This window comes from Frieseomelitta varia, unplaced genomic scaffold (genome assembly GCF_011392965.1).
Source record: "Frieseomelitta varia isolate USP_RPSP 00005682 unplaced genomic scaffold, Fvar_1.2 scaffold_54, whole genome shotgun sequence".
Classification (NCBI taxonomy): domain Eukaryota; kingdom Metazoa; phylum Arthropoda; class Insecta; order Hymenoptera; family Apidae; genus Frieseomelitta; species Frieseomelitta varia.
Window position 1 is genome coordinate 375,456 of NW_025110301.1, and position 22,419 is coordinate 397,874.

Sequence of the window (22,419 nt, forward strand, 5' to 3'; positions counted from 1 at the left end):
TCGTTAGACAGGCTATTTTCGAAAAATCGATAACTTCTCGACGTTCTTTTTTTTTTTTTTTTTTTTTTATTCGTCGTTTAGTTAGAACGAGCTTTATTTCTTTTGTTGAACAGAAGGAAAATGAAGATCACGAAGGTACTGTTTTTCTATACTATATATAGAATATAGATACATCTGTGCTAACTACTAAGAATAACTTTACGTCGATTCCCGCATACATAAATATCACGTTTTGCTTTATTCTCATTTTTAATCATTTCTTTTTTTTTTTTTTTTTTTATCGTTCCACCGATCGATGGAACCATTCAATCGCTCTTTTTCGGGTTCGTTCCAAAAGATTTACTCGTCTCTTTGTTCTGTTTGTACCCGATGCAACGCACCTGATTAGCCGGAATGCACATCGAACAGTACAATCGTTCGCAGAAACTGCAAAACCACTATACGGAAACTCGCGTTGTCCTCTTTTGTTCTCTCTCTCCGTTATTCTCGTAATTACGAAGTCTTAAAAAAGCAACCAAACTCTTCTGCGTACTTCGATCGACTGATTTATATTAATTAATAGACACAAAATTTAGTTCCGTTAATTAATACAATTTAATCAACACTGTATGATTATGAGAAAGCGATCGACGCTCAATGTCGGATATCGGATGACAGTTGAAAATAATCGTAAGTTACTGCACTAACCAACATGAAAATGAACTTGTGTGTTCGTCGTCGGTCGATTATCAAAACAACTTCTAGAATATTTAAATAAATGTTTCTTCCTGCGATGCCATGAAACGAGCATGAATATGTGTGTGTGTGTGTGTGTGAACGTTTGTGGTTGAGAAACACAATCTTTCAATTGTCAAATCGCACGTTGTTAATTCCATCGTTCATATTGGTTCTAGGATTCTATAAGATAATATATGCATGTAATTGGCTTTCGAAATAATGTCTCCTATAAAAAAGTGCGATTAGATATTAAAAAGTAGGACATTTTTGTCTGCGACATGTGTAATGATGATCATTTCGCAACAGCTGTACGAATATAAATTTATATCGAGGTATAAAATTACAATCTGTAAACGTTGTTTAATATCTTTTTTTTTTTAAATCTTCTTTCATTTTGCAATTAGGCACGCTAACTTTTTTTCTTAAGTGTAGCTTACACGTGTGATGTCATCTTCGGATAAGTTAATTACAAAATTTGACGATTTTTTTAAAAGATATGCACGAGAAGAAACAAAGTTCCAATTTTCTTCCTTATTTTTTTTTTTTTTTTTGTTTGTCTCTTTTAATTAATATTGGCCTTTGAAATTGAAACTGCTCGTATATGAATCTTACAATTATTCTTCTCGTATATAATATTTTTTCGATTACCAAATAAAACTTTCGATACCTTAAACGGTAAGGATAAATTGTATGTGAACTTTATTAATAAAACACAGTTCTAAAAGTCTCCGTAGCTCCGTGTAATTCGAGGCTACGAAAGTCCATCGAAAAATACAAATTTATATTATTTAGTACGTTTGCAGATTCAGTGCAGTACTATACTGTTTAGCGTGTAAACGCTGAATTCCTGTAAGACTTCACCGTAAATTCAAGGACTCTTAAACCTTCGATGTCCTTTCCTTTAATTTCTCTCTAACACGTACAATTCGCTTTCTAGCTGTTTCCACGCGTGTTTGCATGTTGCAATCGCATCATGTGGTTTTCAGATCTAGTCACGTAGAAAGAGTTTATAATAAAATCGTGATCTGACGTTGCCATTTGCTTTTCTCTTTTCCTATACGATAGGTCAACATGGCAAATTTGATTATTACGATTTACTTTCGATTGCGTATTTGTGGGAAAAACCATCGACTGGTTTAAGCACAATACATGCGCTAGAAAAAAAAATTATATAATTATTTGCACCTATATTTCCTTAATGATAAATCTCTTTTTTTCGATATAAGATTTCTTCCAATTTTCTCACATCGTTACAGTCGACACTATCCAAGATATCGAGATGTAGATTGTGCTGATTTTTTGAATGAACGCAATTATTACTTGTTAGAAAAGTCCACGATTTACATCTAGAAGTCTTAGGTAGTATTCATTTATTCGACCTGTTTGCTACAATAAATTAACTCTGGAAAAAGATAACCCAGTGTATGTATAATATTTGCTTTCGTTACTGCCAAGATGTATGAATGATTAACAGAAAGGCAGCACGCGGAATATAATATTAAAACATTATATCATAGAATTTATTTATAGCACTCTTACAGTAGTATGAATTTTTTTATTGATTTTAATTTTTTGTTTCATTCCATTTAATAATGAATGAAATAATTCAAATTTATTTTGCACTAAACTTGAAGATTCTTAAAGTTTCCATAAATTTGCTTACAAGTTCAAGGTATACAACACAGATAGATTGTAACACTCTTACTTGTATAATAAAATGAATTTTAATATATTTTTTTTTTTTTTTTTTTAGTCCTTTTAGTATAGTTACAGTTAATTTGAAGATGCATGTATCTACAGTGTAAGTACACATTCATGTTATAAAAGTTGCTATAGTGAAATAACGAGTATTTCGTGTCAGATATATTTTTTTTTTCTATATTTATTCATAGTTTCTTTCAATATATGTATTTGAATATTATTGATATTGTTTCAATACATTTGAATAGAACAGAATATCATACCATGTACATTTCAAAATATTTCATTTGCAGAATGTGTATAATAATTGTGAATTGATATTCTAGTACAATCTATTGTCATTTCTTGTTAACAAAACTTACGAAACAAGATGAGTGAACTAATAACTTTTTATTAATTATAGAAGTATTTTGCGTCATCGGATAATTATCGAACACAATTTCATGTAGTCAGATATAATTCCTTAATGTATTACAATTTTGATAATATGCATTAAACAGATCTAGATCCATTATTTGAATCAAATGAAAGAGATTGTGATTAATACTAATATACCAAATTAAAGTAAAGTTATTAGTTCTAAAGTTTCATCAATCTTTTCCCACATCTTGAATATGCTAGTTTATAAAGTATTGTTAATGTAAATTTTTAGCATAACATATTAGGGATTTAAAACGCTATGTTAATGCTTAAGCTACAAGCAAATAACAGAAAGGTTGTATTGATAATCTAAAAATAAAATGTACGCTTAAATTATTACAGTTTCAACATAGCCCCAAGCCATCTATGTAATTATATGTATATGTATAGACCAAACTTATTATTTTTTTGTAATTCATTAGTTTTTACTAACACGTTCTAAAAATTATTTTAACATTTTAATTAAAATACATTACGTTAAAAAAAAACTAAAGATATATTTTTTTTCTAAACAAATTGATGTATAATTACTTTATTTTCTCTATAAGTTTCATTTTATACTAATTTCTTGACTTAGTATATCTTAAAAGATTAAAGTTTATATCATAATGACAGACATAATTATAATGTATATTATAATATATTATATATAATGATAGACATAATATATTATAATGATAGACTATCCAAATAATTATTTCGTTGCCATATAAAAATATTAACTTTGTTCAAATTCTTTACTTTCCAGAACATCAACATCTGAAACGAAATTTTAATTTTTCACGAATTGCATGTATAATTCTATAAACTTATGTCCTTTTTTTTTTTTTTTTACAAAATATCTCTGCTTTATCGTTGAAAGAAACAACAGAATTTCAAAGCAAATTTACACTATGTGCTCTTTTCTTTTTATGTTGATTATATGTATATTTTTTTGCGATTGGCAGTAACAAAAGTAGTGAAAATAAAACGTAGCACCGATATTTTGTACAGAAAAAGATATCAACAAAATTTTTGTTATACTTGCATCATGCTGCAAAATTTCGACAAAATTTCAACAAAGATAATTATAAACAAAATTAAAAGGAAACATTTCCAATTGCAATAAATATTTACAATAAATATTTAAATGTAACAGAAAGTTTTTCACACTTCCATACCATTCCATATTACAATATCTGTACGTATATATATTCCAATAAAAATTAAGGGCTTTCAAGTAAAATAATTAAAATTCGAACAAAGTTTTTGTTAAAAACAAAGTTTTCGTGCAAATCAAACGACTACTTCGTTTTATTATTTTATTATAACTCATAGCTATATTAAATTTGTTTAATAAAAAATGAAAATAAAGGTGGTCAGTTTTAGATGAAATTATATATCATAAAAAATGATGCAAATATTGATGCAAGTATCATCGGTATATTATGACGTTTATGGAACGCATTTTTAAACGTGGAAAAACTCGTTTAACTTGAAAATAACCACCTTGCCATTTATTAACAGTACTCGTGTTATCTTTACAGAAAAATGTCACGCATCCGCGAAGGAATAGGAGAATAACGGTGAGTCAGAAAACGCAGTATAGAAAGACCTTGTATTCATGTATAGAACACTTAAAATACTTATTTCTTTTTTAACCCTTATGTTTATACCTCAATGTAGCTATGGATACCTTTTTCCATTGCTCTATATCGTGCATTCATCTCTTACATTTACTCGCATGTTATGTCGTTTATTCGAAGAATATACTGTTTCATCATCGTTGTTAGGCGTGTGTACCAGCGGAAATTAAATAATGAATAGCGCTGTTTGGATATTTGGGCTGTAAGAGGTCAAGAAAAACAGGCTCACGAAAAGTTAGCTACTTGGTCTCTTTAGTTTCACCTTCTTCTGTGGAGAACTTGCTTGCAAGCGTATATTTACACCACGTCTCTTCACTTGAGGATTATTCTCCATAAAATTAGTTGGGTCTGATGATGATACAGACGCTAGTGCAAAAATTAAGATATAATTTTTAATATCATCGTTAAAAAAGTATTTGTTTAAAAAAATATATATGACTAACCTTGTTGTAGCCACCTAACTTGTGTGGCTGGTCCGTATCCTTTAACATTTCGTGCTGCTATTCTAAATATTATGGCCGGTGTTCGAGTAGTATCAACATAAGCGGCACTAAGGGAACTATTGGACACCGAACAGGAATTGTTTGTACCGCAATAAAATTTTGTGAATGTTAGATTCGAATTCGATGATGTTGTCTTTGGTTCTCCGTTATTATTTGACGCAGTATTTGCCATTGCTATATAAGCAGAATATTCCAAAATGGGTCCATCATTTCTGTTAGGTGGTGGTTCCCATGAAATATGAGCACCATCTGCCGTTTTACTAATTTTTATAGCGCTAGGTGCCCCGGGGAATCCCGGAACATATGTTCTGAATGCCGATACCTTAATTAAAGAAGCGTTACATGAAATTGTATATACTTATTATTTTGATGTCTGTATTTGCTACTGTTTTATTTACCTCGCTCCAATCACTTTGCCCGCAACTATTCACAGCGGCAATTCTAAGTTTATAAATGGTTCCCTGTTCTAAAGGAACCTTGGTTCTGCCTTCAAAAACATCCATAGTTAGTGGTTGCGTTATATCTAAAGGCTCGTCACTAGGTAAATAATAATGTTGTACAGTAAATCGTGATTCCTGCGTTACTCCTACGTCATACCATTCTTCTTCTTTCTTTTCTTTTTCAGTCTGCAAAAAAAAGCATTAAAAAATACTTACATGAAGAAAAAAAAATTAATTGCAAATAGTAATCTAAAATATGCACCTGTTCAGCCTTTATTTTCATTGGTTGTTCCGCCGAACCTAAGGCAGCTGTAGCCAACGTAGTTAATGCCGTGGAATCATCTCCATTTTCTGCTCTAGTGCCATTCAGTTTTTCTTGTTTCAAATTTTCTTTTTTGATAACTTCATCTTTTATCTCCATCTTTATTGGAACTACTGGTTTTTGAATGTCCATTTCTTTCTCAAGAATTGTAACATTGTTAATAGATGAAGTTGGCGGTTCTGCAATCTTATCTTGTTTCATTGGCTCATCAGATTGTTCTAACTTTATTTGCATGATAGATGTTGTTATTGGAATATTAACAGTGGTAGAAGTTGAACAAGAATCTGTAATCATTGGTTCATCATTATCTTCTAATATTTCCATTGGAGTTCCTTCGGGAGGATCTGTTGTTGATTCTGCAGCCTCATTTTTGATTTTTTCTAAAACTTGATTTTCTTCTTGAGAAAGCTGTGATAAACTATCTTCAGTTGACAAATGTTCAGGAACAGATGGTTTCTCAGGTTCAGAACTGTATGTATCTACTGCCATTAATTTTATATCATTATTTTCTATCTGTTCGCTTTCATCATTTTCTGGTAGTTCCATAGCATCTGGCATAGATGCTTCCTCTGATGAAGCTTCTATTGGATCCTGCATACTAGATATTTCAGGTTTCACTTGTGCTTCTTCAGCTGATGCTTCATTTACATCCTGCATATCAGTTTCATTTACTGTTTCCGAGTCATTAGAAACTTCAATAGGTATTTCATTTTCATCTGGCTGAGCATCAACAGACGGTTCTGGATCTACTGGCATATCTTCTGTAGCACTTGTAGAAACAGGAAGTTCAGGAGCTCCCTCTAATGAGGTTTCTTTCATGGAAGATTCGTCCATATTAACAGCTTCTGCTGATGTAGCATCTGTATCTTGCTCCATACTTGCAGAATCTGCAACTTGTGAATCTTCTTGATTTTCTAACACCGGATTTTCCGTTAAATCAATCTTGTCGCTCTCGTCATCATCATCAGATAGAAGAAGATCTACCGGACCATCAACTTGTGGAATTAAAAAGTTACCATCTCTATCAATTTGCATAGTTTCACCAGCTCCCATTTGAGATACCAAAGCAGCTGCTGTAGTAGTTTCATCACCATTACAACTATCTTCCATTTTACTATCTCCTGCTCCACCATCATCTGTAGAGACCATGAAAGACAGATCACCGGAAGGCTCTTGAACTGGATCTATTAAACCTGCCTCTGCAGCTAACGCAGCCAATGCAGCATCAGTAGTAGCAGGTCCATCAGATGTAGATGCTAATGAAGCTGATGGTTGCTTCTGCGATGGAACAAATAACATTTTACTCGTATCTATTGTCTCTGATGCACTTGAAGTAGTCACTATCGTGCTACTTGTAGGCATGAGAGTAACCGTTTTCGCGCCTATTCCTCCAGACATTTGTAACGTTACAGGCTTACCAGACACTGTCACAGTCTCTGGTGTTTTTTGTATTTGTGGCATGGTAACAATTTGACTCTTCCCAGGGTTAAAAATAGCTTGTGGACTGCCTTTAGTGGCAATAGTTACTGTTTTTGGAACACCGCCTTGGCCGGGAACTGTAATAGTAATCGGTTTGCCAGTAGTTCCACCTCCCATTGCTCCGGATGAAACAACAATCATTTTTACCCCTTGTTGATTCGTTACGTGATTAGTGGCTGATAAAGGTAAAACATTCACAGGTGTCGTGATATTTGCCGTTTGTCCACTACCAGCTTGAGATGTAGTAACGGCTTGTATAGTTCTTAAATTAGATCCCGTTGTGACTACTATTATTTGATTACGGCCAACTAATCCTCCATTACCACCGGGTTTGGTAATCATTATCGTTTGTTTACCACTAATATTTTGCCCTTTACTCATTGCAACAATATTGGATGTTTTCATAGTTGTAAGAATTTTAGAGCCTTGTACAGTGTTCGGATTTACTAATCTCAGTATTTTCGCTCCCTGATTTAATGGCTTTGCACCTGTTGCTTGAACAGTCTTTCCTGGGATAAGGCTCACTTTAGGCACTGTTGCTACCATTGCCTGTGCTGTTTTAAGAAGATGTACAATCTGTGGTTGACCAGATATATTCTGACCCGGTTTTTGTAAAATAATTTGTTTACTTTGTTGTGGTGAAGCAGTTCTCAATACCGTTGCTCCGGGTGCAGCGAAACGTATTTGTTGGCCAGGTTGTACATTTTTCATCCTGATTGTGTTAGCTGTAGTTTGTGGAAGAATTGGTACATTGTTCATGCTTATTTTTGGAGTAGCAGCAGCTGCTGCTGCTAAGGCAGCAATTCCTGACATAGCAGCTGGTGTTTGGCCTGCCACTGTAGTATTAGCAGTTGGAGTTTGTTCAGTAGCAGTGGTTGCTGTTGGTGTTGTTGTAACTAAAGGAGAACGAATTCTGATAAGATTCCCGGCTACTCTCGGTGTCAATGGACTCGATGGTTTTGTTACGCTTTGTGATGGTACTGGTTTCTGAACTGGGCTTTGTACAGTTGACTGAACTCGGACCGGAGTCTGTGGAGGTATGGACGGTCTAATAGTGGTTGGAGTTTGTGGAAGCTCAGGAACAGCAGTAACAGGTGAAGATGTAGCAGAATCAGTTGCAAGAGTAACCATTGCTGATGTCGTGGTAGGTGTTGCAGTGCTTGCTGGAGTGCTGACTGTAGGAAATGTTCCAGTTGTTGCTGAAGGTTTACATTTCTGTATTTGCAATATGTAGTATTGTGCAGATGGTACTGGTGTCCACTGAATTTCCAATGCTTGTAAACTAGCCCTAACTAAGTTCAATTTCGATGGTGCAGATGGTTTACCGACTTCTAGATACCATAAATCTTTACAACAAACCTGGTGATAAAAAGTAAATCATATTGTATACCAGATAAGAGCAGTCTTAAATTAAAAATAAATTTTAAGGACTAACCCTAACCTGATTGTTCCAAGCTTTGCGATATCCATCTCGACCAGACCATACATAAAGTTTATTATGCATTCCAATCGCGCAGTGACCAGCACGTGCGCGAGGAACATTTTCCTCCAATGTATCAACTGTTAACTGTTCCCATGTCCAAGTTTCTAAAATGATGTCAATTAATCTCATCTTCTATATAATTACAAAATAATGTCAGAAGATGTAACATCTATTTACCAATATTTAAACAAGCCAATGTGTTTGTGCATTTCCACTCTTTTTCGTGCGTTGCAACTTTAACATCGTCGACAACGAGTGGCACCCATCCTCCGAAGACGTACATTCGATGACCAATTAAAGTGGCAGTATGAAGAGAACGGGGTAATGGAATAGGTCCATGAACCACAGGTTTGTGCCAAGTCATTGAATCAACATCAAGATACCATAAATCACCCAAACGACAACCACTCATACCACCATAAATCACTAAACAGGTTTTTCCTGTCTTACTATCAGTATAAGACACACCAGTATGAGACTCTCTAGGTGGTGGAGCATGTCCATGTGTTTGTGGTACATCCCAAACTGTCCCTCCATTAGGAAGCAGTTCAAGAGTATATAGGTCATTTAAATATCTCGGTATATTGTTCTTATGATCTTCACTATCATTAGCCAGCCCTCCAAAAAGAAAGACTCTGTTACCAATAAGAGTAAAACTATGTCCTAATCTAGGACACGGTGGTGGGTCATTTTCTGGTGGTCTAGGTCTCAATTTTTTCCATTCCCATCTAACAGCTTGAAGTTCATAAAGCTCATCTGAATACTTTCCATATTCAACCATGCCACCAAAGACCAAAATACGGCTTCCATCAACAACAAATCCATATGCAGCACAGCCAGGTGGAATATCACCTTTTGTCGATGGTACAAACCATTGATTTGTTGCTGTAAATAGTAATAGGGTGAATAAAATTTTTTTTTTTAAATTATGAATAAAAAAAAATTAGTACATAAATGATATATAATATGATATATTCTTGTAATAAATAAAAAATAATGTCTTTAAATATATATTTATAATATTAGAAAAATTTACATGATTTTTATCAATAAACAAAAACTCTAAATAAATTTATAAATTTATATTAATTAAATTAAAAACTAAAAAGATATTAAATTTAACAAGTTTATAACAATTTTAAGTTAGTATTTGTAATTATAATACATTGCTATATTCATTACCTTTATATTAGAAATTATATACATAATTAAAGTAATATCATTAAAACATTTCAAAATTAAGTACAAAATATTCATCATAGTACGCATGCGTATAATTGTTGGCAACATAGTAAAAGAAATGCTATACGCATGCATGATATGGTAAAGATGTGAAAACCTAAAATGAAAGAGTGGGAAGAGAAATAGGAACGGAAGAAAAAAAGAAAAGGAAGGATGAAGCGTGAACGTGGAATGACGGGAAACGCGGCGCGTTGCAAATCGTGGTGGGGCATATAAGACAGCAATGGCCGCTCCCGTGCGTATAAACATGAAAAATGACAGATCGCACTAATTCTACGTATGAAATCAACCAAATGTTTAACAAATAACACTCAAAAAGATATATATAATAAAGATACATTTAACGTATATGAAATATATGACAATAAGATATCTGACATAAATAAAATTCATGGTTTTCACGATGATCCGGCCGGTGACCGTTTTGTCAATGTATGCCGCCATCTTGGATCGCGGGAATCATCAAGAACGGCGCGAAAGACGCACAGCAAGAAAGCAACTTACTCGTGTTATACACGTGAAGCTCATCAACAATGCCCTCATTTCCACCGCCGAAAACAACCATAAGGTCCTTAAGAGCAACTGCCCTGTGTCCATGTCTGGGTCTTGGCTGGGGTCCGGACGGATTTGTGATCCGCTTCCACTTCAGCATGGGTGCCGCCATGATGACCATCGATCACATCATTTTTTCATACCGCGCAGCTATGCACCCACCGTGTTACCCCTAGAGCAGTACAACGCCCGATGGTTTCGTAGATAGTGCGCCTTTTTCTTCAAACTTTTTTAACTTCAATGTTCACGATACGACAGTTTGAATAACTTCGAAGGTTCACACACCCAACGAAAACTTACTACTTCTTGATATTCTTAGCACTGTCAATATCGTACGTCTTGATTATAACCTACCTTCAGTTACTGTTCTTTATTAATTAACTTGACTTAAAAGAATAGCTCATATAAATATAAAGTCAGATGAATCTTCTCCGATAAGAATCATGAAAATTCTACACGGTTTAGAAGACGTCTGTAACGTAACACGTATACACAGAACGCAAACCGTGTATTTACGTTCACGATGTTTACGGCACTGATTTCATGTCTTCTAGTGTGCTCACTCAGTACTCGTCAACGATCCAACCCTGCATATATTTCCCATGTCGCATTGTACAATTATTACTACAGATAAATAATAATAGCGTTATATTTCAATTTAACACTATTCTTATAGCATCTGTAAAATAAATTTATCTCGTTGTTATTTTTGAAAATTTCACAAATTAATAAAAAACGACATAATAAATGAATCCCCTATATATCCGGAATTCCCTAGATGATCACAACATAAATTTGTTAAATATATGATAAGAAGTTTATAATACATGCTATAAATTACAGTTTATAATTTTACGATTTGTGCAACCGCCTTGGTATACTATTGCATGCGATTTATCTTACACAATTGCAAGATATTACCAACACTAATATAGAGATTTTACATTCATTGAAATGCTTCTTTTCAAAAGATTTAGCAATTGCTTATACGCCTTAAGTATTGCCACTAATTTTAAGTTGCGTTATACAAAATTGTATAAATATATACGTTTTTAATTATTTATAGCAACCATATAGTTGTTTAATATAAATAATATGAATCATAACTGATTAAAAATAATCCGCTTTTATCGCTTTTTATGAAAACAAAAATGAACTTTAATAGAAGATATAATAAAAAACTCTTTAGTTCTTAATTTTATTGTATATTTTTAAAATATAATTTATATATACTGTTTCAATGTGAAATAACATTAATATTAATAATGTTATACAGATTTTTGACCGTAAATAGCGAATGAAATATGTTAAAAATTTGAATATCCTTAATAATATTTTTTGGAATGATATAATACTTTTTATCTACAACATAATTGAAAAATTATAAAACAATAATATTATATTATAATATAATATATTATTTATAATAATAATAATAAAAATACTAAAAAAATTATCGGAATTGAACAGGACTTATCTTTAAACCAATACATTGTTTTCCAATTAGCGCTACTTCACAAACTTTGCATACTGTATCTTTAAATTGAGGTAAATAACTTGCACCGCATAACGGACATTTGACTTCTGGTTTTCCTCTATAAATTGGAACAAATGTGCTTGCACATAATGAGAATGGATTATGTTCGTCATATGCCAACTGATGTTCATCTACTGGATTTTTATCACAAGCCTAAAAAAAGGAGATGCAATTATAATATCGTTTTGTACTTTAAATTATATATTTTAACAATATATACGATAGTATACATACCTGCAAAATCTTTCTAACTTGTTGTGCTAATTCAGGCTTAGGTCCTAATTCAAGTAATCTTCTTGCAAACGATGCTGCAGTTTTGTAATTCTTTAATTTGAAAAACATATTTACAGCTATTCTTAAAGTAAGAATCTGATGAATAGGTTGCAAATGGCAGTGTGTAAAGTAGGCAGCCATTTCACAGATTCGTTTCTGTTCGGCTAAAGTAGCTTTAGGTAAGTTTTTCCTTTCAGTTTCCATTTTCAAACCTAGGATATACTCTCTGCAAATCTGAATCAATTCCTGTGCTTCTATAATGTCTTGTCTTGTATCAACAACCAATAATGGCACACTGAGTAAGATTGCTTGTAATTTTTCTATAGCTTCTGGAAACTTTCCACCAGTTGTCAAATGATAGCATACTTGAAGTCGTTGAACCAGATCACTAAGATGTAGTCCAACAGCAGGAAGGCCACTTTTTGGGCTCGTATCTTTCAAATTTCTTTGAGGATATCCATATAAAGAAGGTATATTCGGTAACGAAGCAAACGACGTTCTAGCGCGTGCGAAAATATTCATGAAAAGATTTTGATAAGCTCCAAATTCAACTACACCAACTTGATCATTTAACAATCTAAATGCCGTTTCAAACGACCCACCTAGAATATGATCTACAACTAACTGAGAATTGTTCACCCAATGTTGAGTTGGTGATACTCCTTTTGTTGGCGGTGAATAATACCCATCTTCCACCACGGTCGCTGGAGTTTCGAGTTCTGGTGGCAAATCTACATCTTCGACATCCCATCCAGCGCTTTCTTCACCTTCAGGAATATTTTCATTTTCCACACCTTCTTCATCATCTATTCCTAATTCTTCGTCATTGCCCCATCCTTCAGCAGGTACAGCACTATCATCTTCCGGAGCCAAAGCAGCAGCTACTTGACTCTTTCCGCGCGACATCATTGCTCCTTCGAAGAAACCTTTTGATACTGTTAACAATGGCCAGTTGTTCTCGGCCTGTTGGATTGGTACGGGAGGTCGGAGATATTCTGCTCCTATTTCAAGAGCAGACAGTTCTTCGCTCATAGAACTATATTGAATATCATCTTCTGGAGATGATATACCGTGAATTTTTTCAGTTACATAAGCCAATGAGGCTTGGCCTGAGTTCTGTAACATAAAAAAAATAAGAAATAAATCACAAAAAAATTTTAAATGTAAATTGTGTTATACGAATACCTACCCGCAAAATTTTTGCACGCTCGTAAATGTCACCAAGCAATAAACTACCTTGATACTGCCCAGAAACATCTTTCCTAATTTCTGCAATTTTTATCATTTTACGTAATTTCTCTAAATTACCAGTTATGAGATAAAGGAATGCCAACTTCTCAAAATTCTTAGTTCTCTGATAACACATTTCGACAACTTGATGATTGCCTTGCAATAAGGCTGCTTGAGCCAAGTTTTCCCAACAAGATTTTTCATCAAGTGATCTCGCGGCTTCTAAAGCGACTTCGATATTTCCGCATTCGAGTGCAAGACCAAATCTTGTCTTTTCATCCTTGACAAAGTGCAAAGCAACTTCAGGATATCCTTTTTGTTGCAAATATGCAATTATAGATTGGCCAACGAGATTTGCGTTGCGAACCATGTGCAAAACTTCCTCATATTTCCTATTAATCAAAGCTAATTTAAATTTATATTCAGTCGGATCTATTCGAAGAATCCTTGGTCTGCATTCTCTGTCTAAGCAGTAAACCTGATTGCCTTTAACTCGCGTTACATATATCGGGAGGTCTAATGTGCGTATAATACCATGATCACCATTGTTGATCGCATATTTAATGTGGTTACTAGTCGTATAAATGAAAACTCCTGAATCGTCCCAAGCTCCCGATTTTACTCTAGTGTTCTCATGTACAGAACACAAGGATTCTAATCGTCGATTACAAATGTTAACAGTATGTTTCGCAAGTAAAGCAACATGAGACATATCGCTAGACCAAACGACATATCTGCATTTAGAAATTTTTACTTCGGCTAATGTTCGTTTCTGTTGAACATCAAAGAGAGTTACTTGATCAGCGTCGCGTAAAAGGAGCATTCCAGTGCCTGCGTAAAATATTTCATCACAGCTTGGAATCTGCACTTTCTTCGTAACTTCATTCTTCAAATTTTTGATGACCAACTGCAATAAATCATTAAAAAATGATTATTTATTCTCGTTAGTTTAAACAAAATAATTTACCTAAATACATACCGAATATGCTCTATCTAACACCGCGAAACGATTTCTAGCAACCCAAATAGCAGTAACGCCCGAAGCCCGTTTCGTATCAGCATCAGTGTTCGAATCACTTTCACGCGGTATTAAGTATAGATCGTAAGTGCTATTTTCAACATTATTAGGTGATCTAGTGCATATCAAAACAGCGTTCTCGGCTTGATTGTACGACATACTATAAGGAGGTGTTTTTCCACCTCCTCGTATTTGCATAACAGATGTGTCTTTTGAGGTAGTGAAATCCAATTTTCTAAGGAAACGTTCTTTTACATAATAAAGAACATTTCCATATACAGCATATGCCGGACGTTCTCTTTCTAACTTAAAAATAATCATTCCAGAATCATGACCAGCAGCAAAAAGGTTCAATGTAGGATGTGCTGCAAGAACCCAAAATCTTTCATGCTCTCTTCTAAATGTGTGCAAACAAGTACGTTTAGACATATCCCAAACCCGAATACTTTTATCCTCAGAATTTGAAAGAATTAAATCTTGTCTAGGATGGAATAAAACACAAGAGACGTTATTATAATGCCCACGACAAGTATCAACCTCCCAAGCTTTGGCATCATTCATTCTCCACATTTTAATCTGACGGTCATCAGCTCCAGAAACAATTAGAGGCAATGTTGGATGAAAATATGCCCAATTAACACCTCTGTCATGTCCTTCCAAAACATGTTTTACAACAGCATCAGCTTGACCAAATAAATCTGTGGCTCCAGGATTTTTTAAATGATCTTCCAAGCCTCCTGGACCAGGAGCTACATTTTTTTTTCTTAATCCAGAAATGTCCCATACTCTGACTGTTTGATCTAAAGAAGCTGATACAATGATATCTTCTGTAGGATGAAATTGTGCACACATCACATAGTGATTATGTCCAGTTAAAACACAAATGCAAGTACGACTTTGCCAATTCCAAATACGAATAGTTTGATCATCTGATGCACTTAGAATCCATGGGTACTCTTGATGAAATACAGTTGTTCTAATATAATCTAAATGACCTAACAAAGTGAAGATGCATCTTCTTTGTTTATAATTCCATACTTTAATTTTGTAATCATCACCACCAGAAACAAACAATGGTTGCTGATTATGGAAACATATCCCACGAACTGGACCATCATGTTCATCGAATTTGTCTAATAAAGTACACATACGATAGTCCCATAATTGAATAACTCCATTATGCAAACTATAACATAACACGCAATATTTTCAGAAATCAGAGTTGCTTAAAAATTAAGGAATAATTAAAAAAAAAAATTATATAATTTAAACATTATCGAAAAATGTATATAATATCGTATAATATTATTTAAATATATAAAATATATAAATATTAAAAACTAAGAGCATTATAAAAAAATATCTCCATATCTTTTGTTTCTTTATCTATTAATGTAAATAAGAAATTTTATCTTGTAATGTAATTATGTGCTAATTAGTGGGTAATAAGAAAAATATGTATTACCTTGCAAGAACCCATGGACGTTTGGGGTGAAAAGAGAGTCCCTTTACACGAGCAGATTTAGTTTCAAATTTCGTCAACATTTTTTATTGAATATTTAACAAAATTATGTTCAAAAAAACATAATTCTAACCCTTATGAACTTAACATGAATCACGACACGTCATTAACACTGCCATGAAATACATACGTTTAGATAGATATGGCGATTGGAATATATATTTTATCATATAATATTTATTCTATGAGATTATGCTATTATTATGAATTTTTCTTTAAATATATTTCTTTATAAATTAATTAATTGTAATTGTTAGAAGATTATCTTTTAATATGACACATACTTTGTATGAAATGAAAAAAAATATTTATTTAGGTCTCTCAAATACAATAGAAATAATAAAAAATAACATTGAATTGGAATAAAATTATATACATATCTATTTGCTTGTAATGAATAAAATCAACGTGTCAGTTTTATATTGATTGAAAACGCGCATGTTCAGTTACGAAATATTTATTGTATTATTTTACGTGGTACTGTTTATCTGAAAAATTCGGACTATTATAATCATTTATATATTGGCTATAATTGAAATGTTTAATGAAGTAATGATCTATAAAACGCTATAAAATAAATTATACAAATATTGCGACTTATATTTAAGAGTAATTATTCATTAGTCTTTAAGTAAATGCTGGTGTAAAGTAGTGACCGGTACGTCCCAGTAGAATAATGCGAAAAACCAATGTTATCTCTTTTCTTTTCTTAAGCTTGTTTATTTTACTTTATATGTCTGCTTCTGTAAAGTGCGACAAAGCACCTTCAAGTGAAGAACTCAAAGCTCAAAAATTTCCTCCGTGCGCGGCTTGCAAGATTTTAGTCAATAGTTTTAAGAACGTAAGTTAAAAGTTAAAGAACATATGCATAAAAATATATATATATATTTAATATACATAAAAATTTATATATGCTTTGTATATAAATATGACAAATGTAAAATTAAGTTTATTATAACAATATTGTTTAAATAATTTTATTCTTATTATTCTATTCTTATTATTTTATTCTTATTTAATCATTACTTGTACGTATAAGTATTTTGTATATATTTATTTCACATTTATTTACTGAATTACTTTATTATACAGGGTATAGAAAGGACTAGCCGTGAAAAATTTGATGGTGGTGATAGTGCATGGGAGGAAGATAAATTAGGTTCATATTCAAAAAGTGAAACTAGATTAATAGAAATACAAGAGCATTTATGTGAGGAAGTAGAACGTGGTAAAACACAATGTCAGTCCTTAGCTGAAGAATTAGAAAATAAAATAGAAGATTGGTGGTTTAATCATCAGCAGGCATACCCAGATATTTATAATTATATATGTATTGAACAACTAGAATCTTGTTGTCCAAAAGACCATTTTGGTCCAGAATGTAAACCATGTCCAGGTTTTCCAGATAAGATTTGCAATAACAATGGTAAATGCAAAGGAGCAGGCACTAGAAAAGGAAATGGTAAATGCTTGTGTGATAGAGGCTATGAAGGAGATGATTGTTCTGAATGTGCAGTTGGATTTTATGAATCCTACAAAGATGAAAATAAATTACTTTGTTCTCAATGTCATAATGCCTGTGATGGATCCTGTAAAGGACCAGGACCAAAAAATTGTGAAAAATGTATAAAAGGATGGCATATGATAGATGGACAAGGTTGCTTTGATATTGATGAATGCATAAAAAGTAATGAATATTGTCTTGGGAATCAATTTTGTATTAATAAGGAAGGAGGATATACATGTTTAAGTATGTTTAAGTATGTCACAAAATAATATAAAAATAATTTAAGTTATTATTTTTAATTAATATTTTAGATTGTGATAAGGCTTGCAATGGGTGCACAGGTGATGGACCAGATATGTGTATAAAATGTGCAGAGGGATACCGCAAAAAAAACAATTTTTGTATAAGTATGTTTTCAATAAATAATAATTGTATATGATGATAATAATAATAATAATAATAATGATATAATGGTAATAATAATTATATAATTATTCATTGCAGATTCTGATTTATTGGGTCGTAAACAACAAGAGAATATTGCAAGATATGCTACATATTTTGGTCTGTGTATTGCCACATGCATTATCTTCCAGCGAAATATTTATATAGCAAGTGTAATTGGATTATTAGTTGGAATATACATATCTGTTTCAGAGTATATGATAGCTCATAGTAATGTTCAAGATACAACAGCAAATATAGATATTTTAGGACCAGCATAAATAATATATGTATAATATTATTCATAATATTTTAATAAATTATAATATTTTAAACTTCAGAAATATTATTCATTATTATTAAAACTATAAATGCATAAAACATATATATTTGTTATATATTATTGTACTTGTTCTTCTTAAACTTCTTTATAAAAAAAATATTAATTAAATTTCTCCTTAAACTTATTTAAAAAAAAATTAATTAATTTAAAAATTTGAAGAAGATATTTTTGAGAAAAAGAATCTTTATTAAAATTAAATTACCTATTATTTGTGTAACTATGTGTAACTATTTCCGCTAGATGGCTACAATAACAAAATTTTTCTCTCATGAGAATTTTGTAGGTACGGTCTTATATTTATATTAACTTATTAACGTACTACGCAATACTCTTTACTATATCCATAACAATTTTTGGAAAAAGCTTAATTTAGCAAAGCTTTCGTTTAGGAAGTAAAACAGAACATTTCATCATCTCTTAAGGGGATATGACGTTGTTGTCGATTTCTCTCTTTAATTCAAATAAGAGGTCTGCATAAAGTTGTATTTTTGTATTCTATATAGATTCATCATTAATAGAGAAATACATGAAATTTTTTTTAGTTTATTATATTCAGACTCTCATATTTTTAGAGCGTGAATAATTCCTATTATAATGCGCCAGAGATGCAATAGACCGTATAACGCGTTCTTGTAGCGCGAATGCCTATAATACGCCAAAGATATTGCGACTACTGTTTTCATATAACGCGATTCTTCGTACAACGCGCCAAATCATAAAATACAGGAATTACCTGCATTTAAGAATTAAATCTGCTTTTGTAATAAAAATTACAATTTTTTAAAGTTTCAATAAAACAAAAGATTTCTTGTATATATTAATGTTTTTTTAACCAAGCTTGCGTATATATGCCACTTATTTTTAAAATACTGTCCTATTTGACTAAATATAGAAAATAAAAGTTGGCATAGCAATAATTATTTCAAACATGTTCCTTTAGATTATACGCGTTATGCGAGAAAAATTCCCGTACAGCACGATTTCCTATAACGCGAATTTATATAGCACGTAAAGTATACGAGAATCTAGTATTACGATATAAAATATAAATATTGACCGCTAGATGGCTACAACGAGTATACTTTCTCACAGTAAGTATAATATTATTTTTTCTATATATTTCATGATATAAAAAAGAAAAATATTAGCAATACTCAATAATATCCATATTGACAATTTTTAGATATCGTATGTTTTGAAAACAGACGTTTTATTTCTTTCCAAAAAAAAAAATAGAGTAATTAATGTGTAGCGAGTTATGATAAATCAATAAGTGTTTTAAGTTTTACCATTTATATCTGAATAATAGTTGAGTAATTAATTGTTAATTTAAATACATATTTTTGTAAAGAGTACGAAATATAAGAATGTTCATGTGCAAATTTTTGTTTAATCGCATTAAGGAATATCTATTTTTAAACCAACTAGCGAGATAATCCACCACCATATTATCATCCTAATTTTGCTCTATCACTTTTTTCGATCCATGAAGAACTCTAAGGAGGAAATTCTTTAATAATGTTGATCCTGTGAAATATCTGCACTTGCAGAATATTTTTCCTATAAATCAGGGGATTTTTACAAAAGAGATCTCGAAAATCTAGTTAGTCGATGGGTAACAGTCATGGCAATCAGTAAAGAGTACACAATAAACTAATATTTATCTAAAACAAAAATCACATTTTCATTTTGGTAAAAAAAAGACGACGTTACTTTCCAATATCTTTAATACTATTTTCACTTTTAACAAATCTCACAATCCGTGCTCAATTCCTAAATCCAAAGTCTCCAATACTCTTAAACATATATAAAACAAACGAGTAAAAATGATGAACGAAAGTTATGCAACGACAATTGAAACAATCACAGACTTATTCACTTGAATTTTTAGTTAAATTGATCTCAGACACGTTCGATAGTGATAGATACAAATTACGTAGTCTTAATTAAACAAACAGATGCTGCTTTAGATTTACCTAAATCTCTCCAATATCGATTGCTTCCATGTTACACGAAAAGCAAAATTACAGGTAAAGCCCGAGAATGAATCGATATCTACTGTAATTTACCTGGCCAAAAAGTTTAACTAGCTGACCTTATTGATATCATAAGGATAAAAGTGCTTCGATCAATTGTTGGAGGAGTTAAATTGTATGAAACAGAAGTTCAACGAAAGTCCTACGCAGTTTTATCAAATGTTAAAAGAGTTAATGTCGAGAATTCTAGGTCTCTTGCATTCTAACGAATTAATAAAAAATGGATCTTCAAGGTAGATCAGCCGTGATAAATGACATCACATTAAACAGATTCGTTTAAGATACCGCGAGTTCGAAACGACTGGCCAAGCCTCCACGATTACTGCAGGCGAAAAGAAGGCATCGCCAATTTAACATACTCTTCGCGATTCCGCAAACTTTTCCGCGAAACTAATCACTCTATTCATGAATGCTACAAGAAAAAACAGAAAATTTCAACCAGTCCAACATCAATCTCCCAACTCTCATTTTCTACCTAAAATATCAATCGAATTTCGTACTTGGAGTCATCAAAATTCCATTTCGCGTCCCAATCAAACGACCAACGATATGTTTTACTAAAATCAGCGAAGTTCCATCCCAAATGCTTACCAAAGAATTAACAATACTCGCCAGGATCGGACGAGTTAAGCAGTGTTTAAAAATTGTAGAAATTTAGGACGAAAAATTTGGCGAATGCAGAGAACGGGAACGTAATAAATCCAGACGTTCGAACTCGGCCTTTTGCCGGCATTTTGCTTCTCAAGGAGATCAAACGTAAATTCCCAGCGACGAAACTTTCGCGTTCCACTCGCCAACCACCGAATCCTCCGATCACGATCGTGCAAATTCCCCGTTCACGTGTTTACAATGCGCGTATCACCGCAACTCTGAATTCGAAAAATTCCTGACATAACAATTCTGAGTTCCTCTCACGCCAATTGATTCGTTTCACGTACTGTTCGAGTGGAAACACTCGAACTCTGAGGACAGAGTGTTAATACACTCTGGATGGGAGACGCGAATTCGCGTCATTCAGTTTTCAATTGTTGAATTCAGTTTTCAATTGTGAGAATTCTCGTGTTTCAACGTTGCGGACCGGAGAACGCATTTTTTTTTGCGTTGTAGGAGACACGACCCAGGCAACGTTATATATAATAATTTATATTATATAATATTATATATAATATGTAATTACATATGATAATGTTACATGATTTTTCAACAACTTGGGAAATTGTTTCCTACCATATCACACCAAGAAACGTTACTAGAAATTTTTTCATTTATTTATATTTAATAAAATACCTCTAAAATGAAAAATGATTAACAATTTCAATTATTAATAATAAAATAATACACTTGTTAAATGCTATTCTTTCGAACCCCTTTCAATCATACATTGAATAATTCAAAAGACACGCGAAAAAACGCAGGCTACACGTTTATCAGAGCATACCGTCCTCAATGTGTTGATATAAATACAAAATAAATAATAAGTTAAACTCTAAAATACATAATAAGTAGATTCTTAAATATTACTATGAAACCCAGGCAACGTTATATATAATTTATATTATATAATATTATATATAATATGTAATTACATATGATAATGTTACATGATTTTTCAACAACTAGAGAAATCGTTTCCTAACATATCACACCAAGAAACGTTACTAGAGATATTTTCATTTATTTATATTTAATAAAATACCTCTAAAATGAAAAATGATTAACAATTTCAATTATTAATAAAATAATACATTTGTTAAATACTATACATTCTCCCGAACCCTTTCAATCATACATTAAATAATTCAAAAGACACGCGAAAAACACAGGCTACACGTTTATCAGAGCATACCTCAATGTGTTGATATAAATACAAAATAAATAACAGTTAAAATCTAAAATACATAATCAGTAGATTCTTAAATATTACTATAAAAACCAAGCAATATATATTTATATATAATTATATTATATGTAATATAATATATAATTTATATTATATAATATTATATATAATATATATAATTTATA

At 32.0% G+C, this 22,419-nt stretch overlaps 3 protein-coding genes across 5 annotated transcripts; 1 reads left to right on the forward strand and 2 right to left on the reverse strand.

Annotated features, from left to right (window-relative positions):
* Positions 1-4,306: 4,306 nt before the first annotated feature.
* Positions 4,307-11,086, reverse strand: LOC122533565 (host cell factor 1). 3 transcript variants are annotated; one of them, XM_043663408.1, is made up of 8 exons: positions 10,839-11,086; positions 10,437-10,656; positions 8,868-9,575; positions 8,643-8,794; positions 5,669-8,566; positions 5,365-5,592; positions 4,907-5,288; positions 4,307-4,829 (listed from the first exon to the last, which is right to left on the reverse strand). In XM_043663408.1, the coding sequence occupies exons 2-8, from the start codon at positions 10,603-10,605 to the stop codon at positions 4,699-4,701; spliced, it is 4,668 nt and encodes a 1,555-aa protein (XP_043519343.1). In that variant the 5' UTR covers positions 10,606-10,656; positions 10,839-11,086; the 3' UTR covers positions 4,307-4,698. The 3 variants fall into 3 exon arrangements, with proteins under 3 accessions (XP_043519343.1, XP_043519344.1, XP_043519342.1); XM_043663409.1 differs by having other exon boundaries at positions 8,649-8,794; positions 10,437-11,086; XM_043663407.1 differs by having other exon boundaries at positions 10,437-11,086.
* A 795-nt stretch (positions 11,087-11,881) lies between these two features.
* Positions 11,882-16,207, reverse strand: LOC122533566 (coatomer subunit alpha). The gene is made up of 5 exons (XM_043663410.1): positions 16,008-16,207; positions 14,504-15,728; positions 13,484-14,431; positions 12,256-13,410; positions 11,882-12,174 (listed from the first exon to the last, which is right to left on the reverse strand). The coding sequence occupies exons 1-5, from the start codon at positions 16,085-16,087 to the stop codon at positions 11,938-11,940; spliced, it is 3,645 nt and encodes a 1,214-aa protein (XP_043519345.1). The 5' UTR covers positions 16,088-16,207; the 3' UTR covers positions 11,882-11,937.
* Positions 16,208-16,463: 256 nt separating this feature from the next.
* LOC122533567 (cysteine-rich with EGF-like domain protein 2) lies at positions 16,464-18,353 on the forward strand. Its single transcript, XM_043663411.1, has 4 exons — positions 16,464-16,905; positions 17,157-17,814; positions 17,883-17,978; positions 18,076-18,353. Exons 1-4 carry the CDS (start codon positions 16,741-16,743, stop codon positions 18,294-18,296), a joined length of 1,140 nt encoding a protein of 379 aa, XP_043519346.1. The 5' UTR covers positions 16,464-16,740; the 3' UTR covers positions 18,297-18,353.
* The last annotated feature ends 4,066 nt before the right edge of the window (positions 18,354-22,419 follow it).